Source organism: Anopheles ziemanni, chromosome 3 (assembly GCF_943734765.1).
Source record: "Anopheles ziemanni chromosome 3, idAnoZiCoDA_A2_x.2, whole genome shotgun sequence".
NCBI classification, from domain to species: Eukaryota; Metazoa; Arthropoda; class Insecta; order Diptera; family Culicidae; genus Anopheles; species Anopheles ziemanni.
The window spans coordinates 5,257,159-5,277,577 of NC_080706.1; the positions used below are offsets into that span (position 1 = coordinate 5,257,159).

The 20,419-nt window shown below is 43.3% G+C and overlaps 1 protein-coding gene across 2 annotated transcripts; it reads left to right on the forward strand.

The window, feature by feature from the left end:
* The first annotated feature begins 1,491 nt into the window (after positions 1-1,491).
* On the forward strand, positions 1,492-20,034 carry LOC131288713 (dynein light chain 1, cytoplasmic). 2 transcript variants are annotated; one of them, XM_058317885.1, is made up of 3 exons: positions 1,492-1,547; positions 5,529-5,697; positions 19,558-20,034. In XM_058317885.1, exons 1-3 carry the CDS (start codon positions 1,492-1,494, stop codon positions 19,717-19,719), a joined length of 387 nt encoding a protein of 128 aa, XP_058173868.1. In that variant the 3' UTR covers positions 19,720-20,034. The 2 variants fall into 2 exon arrangements, with proteins under 2 accessions (XP_058173868.1, XP_058173869.1); XM_058317886.1 differs by lacking the exon at positions 1,492-1,547 and adding an exon at positions 2,248-2,391.
* The last annotated feature ends 385 nt before the right edge of the window (positions 20,035-20,419 follow it).

Sequence of the window (20,419 nt, forward strand, 5' to 3'; positions counted from 1 at the left end):
TTAAAGGAGATAGACCTCGGTTAAAGTTCATGGACAAATTGTTCTCCTCAAAGGATCGACCCAGCAACAACAAATCATATGCATTCTCGTGGTCGGAGAGTTTACATCTCTTCTATCTCCAAGTGCGGTGCGAAAAGCAAGCATTTTTATCTTCTTTTTACAAGACGTAGTTGAACTTATCACACACCACCAGAGCAATTGAGAGCATTGTCACTTCCACAAGGACTCTCGTCGTTTGAAAGGATTCTCTCACTCTACTTGCCGATCACATGGACAAACCTGAGGCAATCGAAATTCGAGCTTCACTACTTCACATGGCTGGGGGATGGTTCAATGAGAAACATTGTCGCCAGCTGACACGGGTTGTGAGCGCTGATAAGGTCAGAAATATTTTGCCATTTACCGGAACGATCGACCGCAAGGATACGTTAGCGTTTGCGGTTAAGTGGAGGAAAAAGGTCATCTCAAAGTGTGGAGCGAGTGTTTCTTCGAAGGTATTTTGAGCAGGTAACAAGAAGAAAGCCGATTTTGGTAAAGTTGAATTGTTTCAAAAGTGAAGTGGTATCGTATATTGTGCTGTAGAAAACAGTTCAATTGCTGCCTTTTACTACATTTTTCGGGCAACTATTAATAGTAAAATTAAAAACATGCCTTTCAATTGTCTCGCCGCACTATCATTTCGCTTCACTTCACTAAGGTCCCCATACGAAAATTATTCAGTTTTAGACAAAAATGATAAATATTACCTGCGATACCGTATTCGTGCCTCAATGCTGTTCGACCGAGTTCAGAAAGGCTTCAAAACAACGTACGTCGAGAGGAAAATTGCGAGAGAAAATTTTGCGAAAACATGTTCCTTGGTGTATGCGGTGGTGTGCGTGCATGATTAAGTATATGGTTTTGCAGCAACTTTCTTTCGTCCTTCGGCAAGTAGACCACCACATTTTATTGCGATTTTATCGATAGTCGATAAAAATTGTCGGCCCCATCTAAATCACAGCGTATAGAAAACTGTGATTGTTGATACCAATTTAAAACCAAATTGTGTGGTGTTTGTTTTTTGCGCCCTGATGTCCTTGTCACTTTGGTTCGCTGGTTCCAGAATTCGTGCACGAAACGGTGACATGGGGTTTCCAATCTTTAAACTGAATCATATTGTATTGAGTTGAAATAGCAATAGTTTAATTTAATAATGAACATTGTTACTAGCATTGAAACATGTTTAGCTTCAATTTGATTTAATTTTGAATTTCTTATTCCTGATAGAACCAATGTATTCGTTTCTCAAGCACCTCCAGTCCATTAAACACTCGCTCGTTAAAAGAACATTTTCTTCAAACTCTCTCTTCCACAGGTTTTGGCATGCAAGCCTTTCCATTCATTTCTCGGTGAAAGGAGCAATAAAGAATGCTGGCATTTGTACTCTGCATCCCATTCGATACCGAAGGCTAAATAATCGATCTGGTTTCACTGCCGGTAAACTATGACTACATGAGCAAATCAGTTAAAGCAACCTTTTCGGAACACATCAAAATCAAGATACGTTGGTAAATGTTCAATACTTTGATATATTCAATGTGAAAGCTTGTTTGCTGTAAAATATACCTATGAGTTAATTTATTATTTTAGCAACATAGTAGATTTATTATTGGTACGCAACGGTTGCAAAAACATTTCACGAGGCTTTTTTAAATTAGATGCGTTTCATTAGTTTAGAGCACATTGGCTGGGAAAAAACCGCCAACCGGTTCAAGTTTGAGAGTGTAATTTTGTGGTGTATAAATCGATCTGCTTGCGAGTCATATAAATGACTCTTCGAGCATTTTAGTGAGCTGTTCTACGTGAAGCCCTTTTACCGGTAATACAAATCTAACGAGCTAGTGATGGTAATTAACGCAAGGGATCAAATCTTTTAACTCCAATGCGGCAAAGGAGTGACCAACAATTCATTAGATCTGGGCTCGGTAGATCGACTAATTTATCTACCAACGCTATTTCTTGCTTGTAAATCATGCAAAGAAGATTCATTTCACAAGCTCCCAGTAGGGATTTGGTGAAACCATTCGCTCCAGCTCCGACTTCGCATCTCTACAGCGCGAGGCCTTCTCTTTCTTCCCCGTAGCATACGATACTGTTTTCGAAACGTCACGTCAACCGGTTACAAACGGTTTTGCATGCTTTCGGCTGCTAGAAACCGCCTGGTAGAAACCTCCACGATTTTAACTGGCGGTTTTGTGCGAAGTACGTCGCGTTCCGCAAGCAGTCAGAGTACGGAAAGCAGCAGCGCGAGTAGCGAGAACGTAACCTGCGTACGAAGTGTGATCTCGTGTTTCCACGAAACATTGGTGATAATCATTTAAAGTAGTCGAAACGGAGTACAAATACTAGACGGTGAGCATCTTTTCTGGTGTGTTAGAACGAAGCAGTTTGCAAAAGAACGCCAGGTTGCAGAACGACGTGTGGGAATTTGCGAACGAAAAGGGCGGCTGCAAAAAAGCAAGCGCAATCAAACAAGAACCACATTTTATCGGTTCGCGGGACCTGGTGCGGCGTTTTCAAAAGTGTGTTCTACAAAAGAAAGGTTCTTCTTGAGAGGAAGGGTGTCTTCATTGGAATTTGTTCGTGTAGTGCATGTGCGTGCGCTCGTCGCCCCATCACCGTGGCTAGAAAAGGGCAAAAGTGTTGAGCGGCTTTTTTTTTCGGTACACAACGGTGTAGGACAATCGGCTGGCGGGTGCAGGGACACTGCTACTCAAATAACGTGTGTGGGTATACGTTTTTCGACTTCGTCGATCCTATTTCGTCCATCCCAATGCCTCTAACTCGCTCCTGGTTGCGTATTTCGTTTGCTGCCGAGAAGCCGGTTTATTCGTATACCACCAAAATTTTCTCTACCGTAGGACGTGATCTGTCTGTAAATGGTTAACTGCCGTCAAATCGTTGCTTGTTGGAGCAAGGCGAGGGCTTGAAGAAGTAAGCGACGGCTTGTGACGTAGCTGATGAAATTTCCTGTGCATCTACTCTCTTCTTCCTCCAATTGGCCGCCGATGCCGGAAGCCTCGGGACGGGCGAGCCAACGGATATTGAGTTTCGGACTCGTGGGAGCGCAAACGCTCGTCTTCTAGCGGGAGAAAGAAAGCGACAGGAAAAGTACGCAAGCGTTCGCGTGACAGTTGACACATCATTCTGCAGCCCAAGGATCCCCGGATCCCGGATGCCCCGGACGCCCCGGACGGACCGCATTGGTCTGGTTGTATGGGAATCCGTTGGACCTAGCCCCCTACCCGCCAACGTGGTGGAAGTTGTCATCGAACCTACTAGAAGCTTCGTCGTGGCGCACAAAACCGTCCACGCTACCACAACAACGCGCGCGTTTATCTGGAGGAACGGTGCATTTTTGGGCCTTGTTTCATGCCATAACTTTTCTCTGACTTTATACTGCAATATACGGATGGTGTACTGCTGCCCCGCTCAAAGGAAGGGAACAAACTTGCAGTTTCTTTTTTCACCGTTTTTATCACCCAGCGCATAATCGGAGCGCCAAGGGTATGGTCTTGTAAAGTATCGTCGAGCATACGATGTCGTTTTATGACGTTCCTCTTGCTCAGTCGGGAAACATCGTCCATACATGCGCGTCGTCCTGGCTGTGGAATGTTCGTATGTTGTTGCACGTGCATGGCCCGAGAGAGCAGGCTCCACGTTGTTGACTGCAAATTATGGAACTGTTGCAAATCTCTGGGATGCGAAAAAAAAGTATGCACTAACCCTTAAACCATTTCTGTTCGCTAGGTAGGTAGATGCTTACAGTCCTTTTTCCATTTTTACCCTATGGCCTCCTTTGCTGGGCGCTATACCTATTTGGGGTGTCCTGTTTTTCCGAGAAGGCGAAAGGTGGAGCTGAATTTTCTGTTCGTTTCTTCGGAGCTCGTGTCGAACATGGTTCCCCAGCTTACTAGGATCCAGGCACTGTAGATGTTGGTTTCGCAGTGTATCGTTAAAGTATTAGTAGAGTATCCTTCCAGGACTTTGACGAGTACGAAGGATAAAAGAAATTTTAGCCTCTAAGCATGCTTCAACGAATCAAAATAAAGCTGTAAGAGAAGGAAGGGCGGGGCGGTAGGAGCGTGATGACAACGGGTGATATGGGTTGACTTACCAAGCCCGCCTCGCTCGTCTTGGATAGGCATTGTTCAAGGTCGCTATTTATGCCATCTCCGGGTGTAGTGGATGTGCGCCGCCGTACCTTTTCTGTTGTGGCCTCAACTGGCCTTGGACTCTTTTATTCATGTTTCCCGTGCGGTACGTAATGGCAGCAAACGAACTGATCGCTTGGCTGGGTAAACGCAAAAAAGCCACTTATAATGAATTATGTGTTGCCGCTATTTATGCATCGTGACACCTTCCTACTTAGCAAGGCAAGCATCCATCCCGCCCCGTTGTTCGTGTTTTTGTCGATTTCGGAAGGTGCTGCTGTTAAAAACGCTGTCCCGTTATTCGCCGCTAAAGGATTTTTACACGCGATGGTGCTTGTGTATTGGAAATTTAATTTTTCACCTCAAAATCTTCTATTGCGATTTTCAGCAACACGATGATCACATGAGTTGACACGTTCAACATCACGAAGCTAAACCTAATCATTGACTTACTTTTTGGTAATGCGAAAGAAGAAGCGCCCATGGAGGAATACTTTGCTATTTCACCCTGCTGCCGCTATGAACGTCTATGACCTGGATATAAATTATGGACGGCGGTTGATTCCGACACTCTCATAATTGTACATGAACATGCGAAACAGCGCTCGCCACGATGCGATTTTCCACAACCATTTCTTTGCGCCCTATTCGTTTTGTTGACTGGGACATTAAAGTAAAAGTGAGAGAAAAAAGTAAGAGCGAACAACGCTGCTTTTGATGCAGTGCTAAGGGAAAGTTAGGGTGATTTCATTTTCCAAAACAATTTACTAAAGACTAAATTGAATAATGTTTCGATCAGACTTTCGTTGTTATGTTTTTCACCATCTCAGGAGGCATATACCAAATGATTTTGAGTTGTGCGAACAATAACTGCTCAAACCGAAGCAACCATTGCGAAGCCAAGCATATCATTTTGGAAAGATCGGTTAAGAGTCGACAGAAGTTTTACATCGTAGAAAGGGTTCGTCAAACACTAGAATTCCTAAAAAAATCACATCCGCATCGAAGGTTTTTCGCTAGGGATCTTATTGACGGGTGGGATAGTAAAAGGGTTTTCCCTCCCCAATAAATAGTGGTGATCCATCTAATAATCCAGAAAAAAAGAAATTATAGCGTGCTTTAAAAAAATCTGATCATAGATCCCACAACCCATTATTTCTGTGAAAAGCTTTAATTACACTGTATCATTTTGCTCAAAAGATGCTCAGTTTGCGATCACAAAGGCATTGTAATTGGGAAATGATGCGGTTGCTGGTGGAAATGGGTTCATCGGGAGTTTTATGGACACGGAATCTAATCAAGTTTTCACATTGTTTTCTCCCTCTCACCACACAGGTCTTCGTCTTCTTCACCTTCGTCGCCATCCAGAACAAACAGAACCAATAGCTCTAAAAAAATGGGTGACCGCAAAGCCGTGATCAAGAATGCCGACATGGGCGAGGAAATGCAGCAGGATGCGGTGGATTGTGCAACACAAGCGCTGGAAAAATATAACATAGAAAAGGTATGTGGTAAAGGGAACCTCCAACGGCTAAGGGTGTGCTCTCTTTCTCGCGTCGGAAAAACATCCCGGGAAAATGCACGAGCTTACAAGGATACACGGGCGCGGACAGAGCAAGGCCTTGTCAGTCAAGGACGTTCGGTGCGCGGTATCGCTCGCAATAAGTGGCTGCTCGTGCCTCCAACTATCGAAAGGATAATGTAATAAGCCCATATCGCTTGGTAAACTTTATTCACGAACGACCTTCTCGTGCCTTGATGTCGATGTTAATTGTACCAGACGTGTGTGGGGCGAGAGTTCCGTACCGTTGGGTGTTGGTTCTTAATAGACAGAACCAACCTCAACCCGGCTGAAGTTCATAGACAGCATGGCGTCTGAATAGTGACGATGCTGCACCGTGTTAGATCACGTGTGAACATGGGTTTAAGTTAATTTTCTCCTTCCCTGCCCTGTTGCCTTCAGCCGTTACGACACATTTATCGTCGCTTTTACATTCTTCTTACGTTTCCCTTGACGATTGTCTTACGTCAGCAGGAAGTGTTCTCATTTGTCGGAAGGAACAGCTTCAAGTTTATCTACTTCAACCTACCCGCAAGAGACGGGTTGAAAGACATTTAACTCTTACTGGTCCACAGTAACCAAGGGATCATTGTGTGAACTCTTGCAAACTGCGCCCTTCTCCCACCCTATTTTTTCCGTTTCATCCACACACGACCCGACCATGACCGCATTTGCTTTTGGTGCAGCGAATGAATGGTGACTAAAAGCATCAGTAGTAGCCGGGGGTTGGTGAGTTATGATGATGTCACCAATGGTAAATGATTTTCCGGCGGAGTGCGCACGGCGGTGGTCGTTGAGTGGAGTGTGAAACAGCTGTTTTTCTTGCGAGGCAGTATCGCTTGGGTCGCGCTAGAAAAGTCCGACAAGATGCGTCTGTAATAAATTTGTATTATTTTTAGCTTTGGCCCAAGTTTTACTTGCAGTGTTGTAGCTGTGCAGCAAAAACGATTAATGTTGGCAGGAACAGTAGGGACGTCTACAAGGATGTTCATGAAACAACATAATTGAAATTGTGTTCGCAGATCTGTTTCCTTTACCTTTGAATAGTTGTGGAATCGTTTACGCTGTGTTGAACTTGAAAGTTTGATTCATTCTACGAATCATTTGTAGATAAACATCCGTAGTATCGGATGAAAACATAACATGGACTTATTCTTGCAACCTTTTTGAAAAGCAATTCTTCATGCTTTCGCTGTAGAAGTTTATGGGTGCTTAGAAATGTTCTTTTTTCTACGGACGAAGGAATCGGCCGATGGAAAAATAGTCGTTAAGGAACGGACACGCATATCAATCCCCCTAAAATAAACACGGAAAATCAATATGCTGCAGCGAAGAGCTGGAGGTAGGCAACATGGGGTAAAGTTGGGGATTGGCGAAAGAGAGGCGTTCCACTCTCGAGAACATTTGCTGAATTTTTTCCTGCATCAAGGAGAGGGTATCGCGGTATAATGTGCGCTTGGCCACGTTTCGTATATATAAGGCCCCCCAAAGTACGTACTGCCTTCCAATGCTCCAGTACCAATTTCATCGCTGACGAAAGTTTGCCCAAAATGCTGGCTTGTTTCCTGTATGGTCCTTGCCGGAGTGTGCTGAACGAATCGCGTTGAACGATTCAAACCCGTATAGAGGAAAAACATAGAGCAGGATTTCCCCGCCCTTAAACCCCAATTTTAAATGCAATCGATTGCGGAAAAAGAGAAATGCGTGCACAATACAACGCATTTGAGTTTGCTGTAGAAGGAGGGACATGTTAAGTGTACTTTTTGGTAATGGAAGTTTTCGTTTTCCTTACCGTTTTCACATGCGCTGCGGAAATTGAGCATCATCGAGAGCGTGTTATCATCATCGAGCAATGGATGCCGATGAATTGAAACGGTATACAGTAATCCCATTCCACAGGAATGGGATTTCCACAGGAAGAACCACTAATGGCCGTGGGCAAAATGCACATTGAAAGGTACTGGGAAAACTTTCTTCGTGAGTTGCAATGTTAGTAGTAAATGGGGAAACAAAAATCGATGGTCAAACGATAAAAGCGGAAACGCCATACATGAAACAACGGTCGCACAATCGCAGAATAAATTCGCGTGTGTGTCACGTTATAGTAAGGAAGAAGGAGGAGACAGACAACAAGGTGTACGGAAAGAGAAGACAGGAAGCTGGTAAGTTCCGCTTTCAGAGTTCGGCACTTGATCACAAGTGGTCGATGTTCTCGAAGTGTTAGCCTCAGCGCACACATTTTGGATTCGTGGGCACATTCGCGTTCTTATAAATGGCCGGTCGCCGGAAGTGGAAAGGAAACTTCACAGGAACAACGTACGAAGCCGATGAAAGCGGAGTCGTTTCGATGCGGGTGAGAGTAGCGGGGCCACTCAAGTGGTACTGATTTATGTCAAGTGCAAAGGCAATGCCTTCCCTTCCTGGCATTGGTAGAACCAAATTATCATTTTTTCCCCTACGGATGCTTCCGCCTCACCAGGCGGCACGGTAGTCTTGTTCTACTGTACTTGCGGTGCCTGCTTGGGTTGGGAAGCAGCAACGATATCGTGTATCCTTTGGCAGGAAAAGCAAAACATAGTTCGCAATTCTACCCACAAGTCGATCGAAGTAACCGTATTGTAGCGCCGCCTACCATTGGAGCCGATTGTCCCATAAAAATTGGCATAACATCACAACTCGAGGTTTAGGTAGCTAATCTCCCTGGCCATTCGATGCGAGAGGTCGTGCGAATTTGGTATCGATTTGATAGCAAAAGTAAAGGCCGGCGGGGAGAAGTCTATAAATTTTCGCAATAATACTCCCATTTTATATGCAGATGCTAGTTTCTCTTTTTACATCTTTAGTTTTTTATTGTCTTTCAATCCTGTGCGTTTCAGTACGATGAGTTTATTTTCATGGTTTTGAAATGGAAAAATTGAAGATAGAAGGAAGTTTGTTTATTGTTTTCTTCATGTTGGTTACGGCCAATAAATATAGAACTTCTGATCTGTTTTTCGATAGCAATGGCTGGTATGAGAATACCAAAACAACACCTATGTCCTTGTATAAAATCACCTTCAGTTGAAGCGTTCCTTTGGGTGTAAAATCCTATCGAGATGTTGATTCGGGGGTCATTTGGATTAGTACCATAAGCGGCCAAGCAATACTCTGTCCTCATAGAGTGGTCTTTGAATTTCTCCAAAGCAGCCGGGCGACACGAATACCAGCCCGGCATCCAATTGAGGAGAACTGTTTCCGGGATTGCGGAATCCTTGATGGTGCCAAAACCATTTGGAGCCTTTGAATAGCTATTTTTCCGAAGGCTAAGGACTGGCTTTTCACTTGATGTCAGTTGAGTTTCTTAACCCTTCAATGAAACTTTGTGAGGTCATTACTAGGTTTAGATATTTCAAGGACCTATTCCACCTTTACAATGGTGTGGAAGAAAAATAACTAAAAAATAGGTGTTGTGTTGCTTGAAATCCTTGTTGACCTTCTTGTATCAGTAGAGTGCGGTTAAGTTCCCACATATTTCCCTAATGATAAGATGATCCTGTTTAGGGTGTTTACTTCGGCAAATTATGTAATACAAGTTTGTAAAGTTTTTTAGAATTTGGATCGTTCATCGTATATACAAGTTAGTTTAGTTTTTATTTGAATCACTTCAATCGTGCATATTTTTAGAAACAAAAAGGTTCAGGCTATGCCGAATCCTTTTCCTATCAGGCGATAGCATCGGGGTAACTAATCTATATTCATTGCTATCGTTTAGATAGAATGAGAACACTACCACTGACTTTGACAACCTATCGCGTGGTTCTTCGAATTGTCTGTCGATTTCGATTGGGGCAACCGAATCGCGTAGTGTGACGGGGTAAGGATAGCTTTTTTGCTAGCTTACGCGCAGTCATCTACTTTTGCCGGAATTGACCGAATTTTTGACTCATCCACTTAAATTCACCCTTCCAATGCGCTGGCTGGTGGACTAGATTTGTCTTGGGATAATTAAACTTACCCTAGTTTAGTGTGCTGATACGAGTCAGTAGGGGTTTCTTAGTCACCTGATGTGTTCTAGGTTAGGTCACGACATAATGAATTGGTTGACGGGGGCATAAAACAGGTGGCGTATTGTTAGATCAGTGTTTGTGCGGTGGGTGGGTTATTTGAACCGGGGAAAGCTATATACGGAAAGTGAAAATGGTAGTTTGTTTAGCATGTTGTTCGTTTCCATATTGCAGTTTTGGTAGGTGGTGGTTAAATCACATCATGATATAATCCCGTAAAATACGCGTGGCGTCCTACTCGTTGTGCAAAACAGTACTCAATGCAGTTACGTTTTCCAAAGTCCTCAATGGCTTTATAAAGCCGCAGAAGAACCTTTGGAATACATTCGTCAAGGGTATGCAATCGAGCAACAAAGCAGACAAAGGCCCCATTAGGACTAAAATTCACCCCGAGCCAAATCGCCGCCGCGCTTCACACCAGCACAAAACCACCACCATATCGATCTAATTCCGAAAAGGGACGGCCAACGTTTAATGAGTTTTTGCTCGCGCCACCAGACCACGGCATATCGGCACGACGGCCAAGGGCTTGCATTTGTTGTGTTAGAGCTCCCTGACGACCGACCTGTGACCGTCACCGTGAGGGGTAGAACTATTTCACCTATGCAGGGCAACACACACTAATGATGGTGACCGACTGAGGCCAGCCAGCTAGCCAGCCAACCAACCGGCGACCGCTTCCCGCCTGCCATGCATCATCTTTCTCGCCATTCGGCGTCGTCGGAGTAAAGTGTATTGCAAATCGATGGTCCAGCAATTTGCTGGAAGCAACCATCAACAACAGGTTCGGGAAAATTGGTTCCTGCTGGTGCACCATAGCATATTCTCTGTAGTCCTGCATCCGAGTTTATCGTTCATTTGAGTATCGGTTTTTCTACTTGACCTGACTGCTCTACTTGATAGGATCCTTCAATATCAAAATATCGATACATTGTTAAAGAATGTGAAATATTGTAGTTCAAACTTCACAGTTGCACGTGGTAGGATTAATGATTTCAAAATATCCATATTTGTAGGGCACACATATTAACTAGTCGCTTCTGACTGGCTATTTACTTAGGTTTGGTTTATTTTCGGCAGACGTTTCTAGCAGAAGGCGTTGTTATAACTTGACTGTTCTTGTTATGTCCAGTATAAGATATGTCCAGAGGCAAGATATAGATAAAAAAAACTAAACCACGAACTGCAACGGATTAGTTAACAACTGCAATAAAGTTGAGTTTTCTCTTGTCCTCCAATCGCTATCGAATGGTATACTTTCCGTTTGATTGACCTTCTGAATTCATCCGATGGAAATAAACGTCGCCATGCCATATCATACTGCCTGTGCCCTAGTTTTGCTCGTAAGTTTTATTCCACTCCAAAATTCTTTGATGTTTGGTACGTATTCCCTCAACGCAAACTGCGCTATAGTGAGGGAATACGAACGAAGCGAAATGCCTCTCATCCCGAATGGAACGGCGTCAAAAGCGGATTGCTTGACCTAAAAAACAGATGGCAAGTACATTTGAACCTTCATTCCAGAGACACACGACACATTTTGGCTTTTTGCGTTCTACGCGATGCGCCTTTGCTCGGAACAGTTCACTGCCAAAGCTTTGTGAAATGAGAGACAACTTCAGTGTAAAAGCCACTGTATAATTATCAACACTTTTGCAGAAAAAGAAGGTTTAAGGTACACTATGGTAGACCGTTGAAATGGGGAACTCTGATGTTAGAGGCCTAGAATTTAAAACAGCACCTCCCGAGCCAGGTATACTTTGCTGTGTATCGAAATGTCTTCGTGAAGATTCTACACAGGTTTTTTTTTTATAAGTGATCACTTCTCTACGGTTGAGAGACCTATAATCGACAGGATGTAAAACTTAAAAGGGAAATGGTGTGTATTATCACCGTACTAAGAAGGTAAGGGCTCATTTAAAGTGGGGTAGGCAAGTAGCCCAGAAGAGCTGGAGAGATTTCGAGTGCTTGGTTAAACGTACTTGCGATGAGCAGTTATTAACTCCACCTCTATTTATCCCGTTTCATTGCGAGAAAGGGAAAGGGTAAATGTAACGCCATTAATGAAGCTTTTGATCGCTTTTGATGACACTTATCCGTTTGAACTACATTATCGTTTAATTTCCCTTTCATTAGTAAGGGTTCACCCCCCCATCTCCAATGGGTTTGAACACGGTTGTACATGGTCCTGGTGGTGCGTATGTTGACATTCAGAGCATTTTATCTCGATACAGAACACAATACAAAAACACAGTTTACAAAACGGTGCTGATTTATGGTCCGTTCTGTCAGGTGGGATGGATGGTTTGCTGCGTATGATATCTCACCTTCTCAAAGCTAGCTTGCACGGCGTTGGCTAACAGGCACGTTGAAAGAGGTAGATAAAACGGTATTTAGCCAGATCCCCAAGAAGAAATGGAAGGCCATGTTGTCATATCTCGAATCATATTTCACTACGGTCCACTCCGTGCTCGATGTTATTGGGTAGTAACTGTAAGTTTCCTACGCGAGATGAATTTCTAGGCGATTCAAGGTGTTTCGGAAAGTCACTTGAGCGCTTAGATAAACAGCGCAGCAGCACTCGTCAGAATATGGGTCAGAAGTTCGCTTACCTGTAGAGCGAATAACTTACAGCCTACAGCCGGTCTGGTTGAGACAAATGAGGGAGATGAAAATTCTGCTATCAAATTTTCCAACTAATTACCCCCCCCACAATACTCCTCCTTTCCTTAATTGAATTGACAGTTTCACAAGCAGCAGCCATCAGTTGATGCTAAAATATGCTTTATTTTAATGGTACACCTCGATACCCACCCTTTTTGCAAGCTTTTCAAGAAGTACAAACCACATTTCAGTGTGTTTGTTGTATGTCGTGGGAAGTCACTCTCTTGATGTCACATTTTGTGGAAACTGCCACGGATGTCGTATTGTCATGAATATTTCTTGCTTTACGAAGACGAACGAGTCTCGGCTACCGCCACTTGAGATCCTTTTCCGGATGCGGAAGTTGAAATTTCCGCACGTCTATTATTTCCCTCCCCTCGTTTGAGCGTTCCGTTTTCCTTCCGAGGAAAGCAAACGGCTTTAGCTTTGTTTTGTATCACGCCAAACACAAATCGTTAGCCGCCTACAAGGCAGGGCTAACTAATTCATAAATTGATTGATTTATTTTCTCCTAATGGAATTAAACTCCCGCCACGAGGGACACCATAAGTGAAGATTTTGAGAGAGCGTCGAGTTATTGAATGGGACCGGAAAGGGACCGGCGGAAAGCTTTCCTCCTCTTCTTTCACCCCGGAAAAAAGGAAGATTGGCAATAAGTGTTTTAGATCGATCGAGAATCGAGAGCAACAGATGAAAAGTTGGTGGTTCCCTCGAAATACATATTTATGAAACCTTTATGAAAAAAAGGGTGAGTGTTGAGATAGAGAGAAAGAGAGAGAGAGTTTCCCGTCGTTATAAAGACGTTAGATGATTGAAATATGGATACCGCTCCAAAGGTGACGGCCGGAAAAGTTGGTATTAAGATCTAATGCTGGCCATTCGTCCACTTTTCTGGCATCATCGGTGTGTTGGCGGGGTATATAAATAGTTGAACAGTTTTTCGAAACTGATGTCCCCATCATCGGAGTAGACCAACGGTGGGGAGGACGAATTGGAAAAATACGCAACCGGAGAGAGAATCCTTTTAAATTTAATTCCCATCGCTTTTTTTATTTATCGCCCCCGTTTTCTCTTCACAACCCCCGCACGCACCCTTCGGGGCCGGGGTAGAGTGGACTGGAATTTTCCATTTTATGATCGACGGACGCGTCGTTGCTAAATTTAGCGTCAAAAAAGACACAGCATCATGGCGAACGGATTTCCACCCAGGAATGCGAGCACCGGCGGAAAAGCCAGATGTGGTAGCTGGCCACTGCTGCGCTCTACACAAGAGGAAGTGGTAATTATAGCAGGTCACCACCAACCCTACGCCGCCAGCATCACCAAACGGTGATGCTACGCTTTTGCGTACCATCCGTTGGGTTTTAGTGTGTGGGTGGCTTTCATCCGGTTGTGGGAAACTGAGCGGGTAGTCAAAAGAGAGTCAGATCAACTCGCAGAGCTAGACTGCGATGTGAGGTATTGGTAGGTTCCAGCAGCAAGAGAGAAAGAAGCGATAGAGAGACAAACCATCTTGTTGCTTTTTACTACTGGCGAAACATTTAATGGATAAAGGAGCACTAAACGCTGGCAGCCATAACCTACAAAACAAAAATAACACGAATATGATGGCCAATTCAACAAGCGACTGATTTTCTTCCCGGGTGGTTTTTCTTTTCGCCTCTGTAGAAATGATACCTGTAAGAGTGCTCATCACCTGGTTTTCCCTTTTTTCTTGTATGACCGACCGGAAAAGGAGGTCCTGTTTTGCGTGCACTCCTTTTTCCTTTTTTTTTTTTTGGTTCCCGGTCAACCATGCTGGACGACCGGAGCAGGAAGACCGGATGGACATCCCTGCCAGCAGAGGTTTGGGTGTGGTGGTATTTGAATGGTGTACCATTTCTCTTGTCCTGCTCCTTCGGCATCTCTGATTCAATTTTGGAATTAACTTTTATTTGCTTTCAACTCTACGACGGAGGCAGCCGACCGTCGGCCACCTTCTTCTATGCGACAAGCTTTTTGTTGCACACTTCTTTTCCTCCGCCACCCCCATTATCGCCGCTTACTGTTCTTCCACACGACACGCTCTTGTTGCCTGCACCACCGTCAAGAGCATCGATGGAGGAAAAGTGAAATAATAAATCCATTTAATGTCAAGATTAGAGGAGGCTGCCATCGCGATTATCCTCCGAACCCCGAGACACGAGGTATTGGATGGGCGTCGGGTAAAAGGCGCGGTGGCGGCTGTGAGATGACGTTGATGGAAAGTCTTTGCCATTTTCTCTCGTTTTGCCTATCGCTGGGTTAGGTGTGTGAACTCGCGTTTGGTTTTCCAAGAAATAGGAGGGTGTAAGAAAATGACTGTTTGAAAAGTTGTATTTACTGCCTCGGGGAAAAACAAATTTTCCTTGGAATAAGGTTTTGCTCCGATCTTTTGCGCGAATATGGTAGTACGATGGGTGCAGGTAACACGCTGTGGATGGGAGAAAATACTATTAGGAAAGTGTTTAATGAGCAAATTGTACACTGTTGATATGGTTGTCTCTGGCAACCCAAGTGCGATGATGTCATTTTCTTTGCCACAATGGCATCGTAAATATTGTACTGTTTTGAAAAAAATGTAAGTTAAACTAGATGGAAGCAATTTGAGATATAGATTCAATGAGGTAATAATTGATATAACTTTAATTCAATGAAATGGATTACGCACGGAACAGGTGTGTGCAGGATGCGTTAAACACTGGGGAAATTGTGTTGCGTGCTCTTTTGGTTCTAAAAATTATTAGTCGTTTGAAGGAAGTTGCGCGTATACTAGCAAGCAATTCCCCAACGACATTAGAGGTACCATTTACCTAGGGTTGACGATGAACCCCATTGCGGAAAAAATCCTTTAGGAAAGAAGTTCTCCACAATATTCCTACCTAAATGTGAGAAGCGTGAGCGGAACGGATCGATATATAAAATAGTTTTAACTATGTCCCGGTGTGTCCTCCCCGGGGTTGGTGGAAATGTGGTATGCGCATTATAAAGCATCGTCTCCACCATCGGGTGTTTTCCGTTTTCCTCGTTACTCATCGAGGGAGCCGTTCCGGTTGTTCCGGTTGCTGCTGTTTGTGTGCGGTAAACAAATAAATTTCGCTTTAAGAACCTATCAACGCAGAAGTAAGAGTTGAAAGAAAAATAGATGCCCGGTGCCTTCCAAGACGAAGGCGTAGGGCGATGGGGACGAGTCTTTTTGGAAGCATTTAGGGTGAATTATGAGCTTCACTACTCATTTGGGGACAGCGCGGAAAGTTGTACGTAAGGTAGGGATTGACAAGAATGAAACAACGCGCTCAGATATGCGACAAGTAAAAGTTTCTAATTTTCCACTGCTTTGTTTAGCGAGGTTTCATTTTTATTTGGCTATTACGCTGAAGAAGCAAAAACTAGGAGAAAATGCATCCAGCAGCAAATTCGTAAATGTCTACCACCATTGCGCGTTTTCTTACCATTATCCTTTTGCACCACCACCACCACCACCACACCACTCGGACTAGCCTTTTCACGCGTTTCCACGAAATGGTTCTCTGGTATGCGTTGTTTTCACCTCAAACTTTCGAGGTGACCGGGATTTAGTCGATGACCTGGTTGTGCTTCCGGAGGTCAAAGAGAGTTGGGGTGAGGTACATGAGAGAAAGAGAACGAGCCAGAAAGAGCCCAATAAACAAACCCAAGTTCACTATAATTGGGAACAGGAGCACCCGACGCCTACGACTTCGTATACTAAGAGAGGTAGGTTTATTACTAGAATGTTACGAAGCAGCCAACCTTAACATTTTCAAAGAGTGTCCGTGTCCTGGCAAGAAAAAGGTTGATGCAATTGTGTGGGTTTTGGTGGTCCTTCCGAAAAAAAAAAAAACATCAAAGTAGGCTGGTAATACTTCTTCGGCGTGTGCTACTTGGATTTGAATGTTCTAGTATCTTTAGTCGCGTAATCGATTACGGAGTTTGGGAAGTAGATTGAGTTCTTGGTCTAATACTGCTGTTCAACGGCAACTGCTGTTGGGAACACGATAATATGTAGTGCATGAAGCTTAGTTAAATTCATGTATTTCTCTTCCATATACCAAAGAGGAGTAGATAGTCTCGAATTTCATGGTTTTAATGGCTTTATTAAATTACTGACGTTTAACAATGGGAAACTCCCGGTAATGCCCAGCACACCAAATTTAAAATTAAATTTATAAATAGATTTTTTCATTTGTTAGTCATTGACGTGTCCAACGTGTACATGTCCAGCGGATTTTTCGTCCAAAGAGCAGCGCATTTGGTAGAGTGGGCTGTGTTGCACAGGGGATTTTTTATTCATCTTTCTGCCGGTATCTGCCTTCGTTTATCTGCATTGGTATAGGGATTTTTTTTATATTCCATTAATTGATTTTTTCTTAATCATGTTTGCATAACAGCATCACTCTCAATGTTAAGCCAACTCAACGCAGACAGGATGACTTTCTACGGGGCAAAGTGAATTATGCATATGATAGAGCTCTTTTGATAAAACATATTCTGAACATAAAGTATGATAAATGGCATTAATGATCGACGTGCAAGTGACGTCTATTGAGTTTTTTTTTACATATATTGCTATTGGTTGTGCATTGGAACAACATTCTTCTTGGTGCGATGCAGGCGGAATTAGATACGAACAAGGGCGAGGGTGCATCATCATCATCATTATTATCATAACCTTAGTTCTCGTCCACTGATGATGAACAGACCAAAAGTGACCTAAAACTTTCTGCAGACGAGTGCTGCTGATTATGTCGCTCATCTCCACTATTTGCTAGACAAACATGACCCCAACGAAGCTGAATCTGTGAAACGAGAGACGGTGGAATATCCTTGCTCGTGGAATGCTGCGACCGATCGAATGTCCTGAGTCTGCTGTGCTTTTGCTGAGGGGCCCAACTCTGGCCATGGAGGCAAGGTTGTGATTATGTTTACCTTTCATGTACACACAAGGGGGCTCGCTAAGGCTCGCCGTCGTATGTGAACTGTTCGTTTGGTGCTCGGCCACTGCTCAAGCGTTTTCTCGTACTCTGTACTGTCATACACGCGTTCACCATGGACAGACCCCTCCAACGCAACCGAGCTGATGCATCGTTGCACAAAGGAGAGATGCATTCACGCTCTCCGGTGATGCAGCATCCAGCATAACCCTCCTCCTTCTATAGTCAGGCTCCATCGTTATCGTAGAGGAATGGTGAAGTCCTTTGTTAGCATCCCTTTTGAGCGCAAGAAAAACGATTTCCGGTAGTGTGCGGTGTTGAACTCTTCTCGGCAGGTTGCGGCTGTTGCTGGCAACCGGATCTCGTTGCATACAAAAACAACACTTCGTTGCCACAAACACTCACACACACACAGACGCTGACATTCCATAAAAATGGGTGCGATAAATATGTGTCTGGAGTTGCCTGCCGGTTGGGCAGGGAAAAGTTGGATTCCAGTGGGAGTTTATACTGAGTTCAGGAAGAAAAAGTTTTACCGATGCGACCCGTTTTCTTCAATAGACTCTGCATGCCTGTTGATGATGAGAGGAAGCGCTAGGTGTGTTAGATCCGACATAGTCAATGCAGCAAAAAATGATGGTTTCCATAAATTTAAGAAATATATGCCTTATGCCTCTGGATTCTTAGTGGTCATTGTTTGGAACAAAAGGAAAATAGTTCTGTTTTACTTGTCCTTTTTAATTACGTTGGGGGAAATTGCATTTCCATTTCTGACGAATAACTAGTATAAGCCTTAAATTCCAGACATTTCTGTTTTCGTATTGTTTGCAACATTCAATCGCAAACGTAATTACTGGTGGATTAGTTGACATTTTTTAATTTAAGTTTTTCCTACACCTTAAACTTTATTAACTTCGTTCTCACTTAAGTCAACTTAGATGTGTTTTTTCGTTAACGATCTGCAGAATATCATTGACTGAGGGCTTTATTTTCTTGTTTTACGTTGGAATTTTTATGGTAAGAGTGGTATCATCTCGGCTGCACTTTACAACTTCTTTTAACGATTCAAACGAAGTCAGCTCTGTGTCAGAAAGCAATGGCGCGAACTTTCGGTCGGACAACAATTGTTATTGAGATTTGAAAAGTTCAACTTCTCCGTCCCGCAGCGTAAACTTTATAAATCTTTTATTGTATTCTGGGAGAATGCAAATTGCATACCAATGCATGCAGATATTCAAATTTTAATGAAGCAATAAAGCTATTCATTGAACACCTTCCCCGCAGGTTGGATATGCTCGGGAATTGATTAAAACGGTTACTGTGGAGGACCCTGCGCCACACCTCACATAAGCCTAATTGATACATGAAACCGCTTATGGTGCGGCTATGGGGGTCGGGTCGCTTAATTAAAGTGAATACCCACCACCGACTCCTGATTCCGTCGGTTTATGTTATGTTACTGTCCAACCATTACGGCGATTGCTGGAACTGTTGAAAAATTAAGAACAAACAACGAAGAAACTGTCTCTTCCCCGATAAATGTGTCGAGAGGGTATGGTGTGTTCTATAAATATTCTACCGGAGGAAGCGAAGAGAATTCCAACTATTGTAGACTGTTCAACGTGGGAAACACATGTTTCAATTACTAACAGGGTTCCGTATATGTTTTTACCAATGCTGCGTTTTTTTTTTTTTTTTTGGAATACATTAATGAAATGCAGATGTTTTTTAAAAAGCAACTTGACTGTATTTCCTAGGAACGTCGGTCAGAATCGTTTGATCGATGGATGCTTACCCTGAATAAAAGCTCGTAAAACTGTACGATCCTTGAAAAACGTGTTTTACAACGCAGGCAACAGATTTCCTTTATGGATTTTTATTGCCCACTTCGGAGTGTTTGTGTATCGAAGAAAAAGAAACACACATGAAGAGGGTAACTGAACTCCATGTTTCTCTCGATTGCGATTAAATGATTTTCAGGATTATTATTTTATAACAAGTTTATGCTTTCCATCGTTTCATCCTTTTTAAGAGTTCTTCTCTCTATTTCTTATAAGTCACGGTGTTTCGAATGTCTGCTAACGTTTTGCTTTTTCTTCCTCCTCGCTATGCTTATATAATTTTAGGACATTGCTGCCTACATAAAGAAAGAGTTTGATAAGAAGTACAACCCCACCTGGCACTGCATCGTCGGCCGAAACTTCGGATCGTACGTGACGCACGAAACGCGCCACTTTATTTACTTCTATCTCGGCCAGGTCGCTATCCTATTATTTAAGAGCGGTTAGATCACAAAATTAGCTAAGTATCTCCGGGCTTCATCGTTTGTGCGGATGGTGGAGCTGTATTGGAAAAAAACACTTCGGAACAACAGGACTGGACGAGTGGATGGTCGCGCGGAAAGGACAAACAACAAACACAATGCCGTTTGAAACCAGTTGCTTGGTGTGGTGGTGATGAGTAGAATAAGTGGATGAACGCGGTACCCGAAGTACAACTAGAAATCGTGTGTTTGAAATTTTGAGGAACGAATCTGATGCCTCTATTAGATGATGCGGATCCCCGGCGGAACGACCAGCTTCTGGAGAAAGAGAGAGAGAGAGCGAGAAAAGATCTTCGATGGGATGGTACAATGCGGAACAGGGCGGTCTCTTGAGGAAATTAATATGGGTTTATCATATTTTTTCTCCATTCGTTATGATTAGTAACATACAAAACAGTACCGGCTATTAGTTCAACTTGGGATGTGAGAGCTTGATCCAACTCGCTCTATGGCGTATAGCAGGTTGTGGTGAAAGATAGTCAAACACACTACAATGAACTAGTAACTTCACGTAATTCCGATTGATTTTAAAACCGGCAGCTATACCCGAGATACCATTGAATCCAGTTAAAAAACACAACAAAAACTACAAAGGATCGAACTAATAAGCTGAGATGGACCGATACAAAATAACATTCGTTTCTATGCCAAGAAAATCTTTAAGT

Excerpts from the sequence above, each read along its gene's own strand:
- LOC131288713 (XM_058317885.1), top strand. The coding sequence starts at position 1,492 with ATGAGCAAATCAGTTAAAGCAACCTTTTCGGAACACATCAAAATCAAG. Across the intron at positions 1,548-5,528 it reads ATCAAAATCAAGATACGTTG|GTCTTCGTCTTCTTCACCTT; the intron begins GTAAATGTTCAA and ends CTCACCACACAG. Across the intron at positions 5,698-19,557 it reads AAAAATATAACATAGAAAAG|GACATTGCTGCCTACATAAA; the intron begins GTATGTGGTAAA and ends ATATAATTTTAG.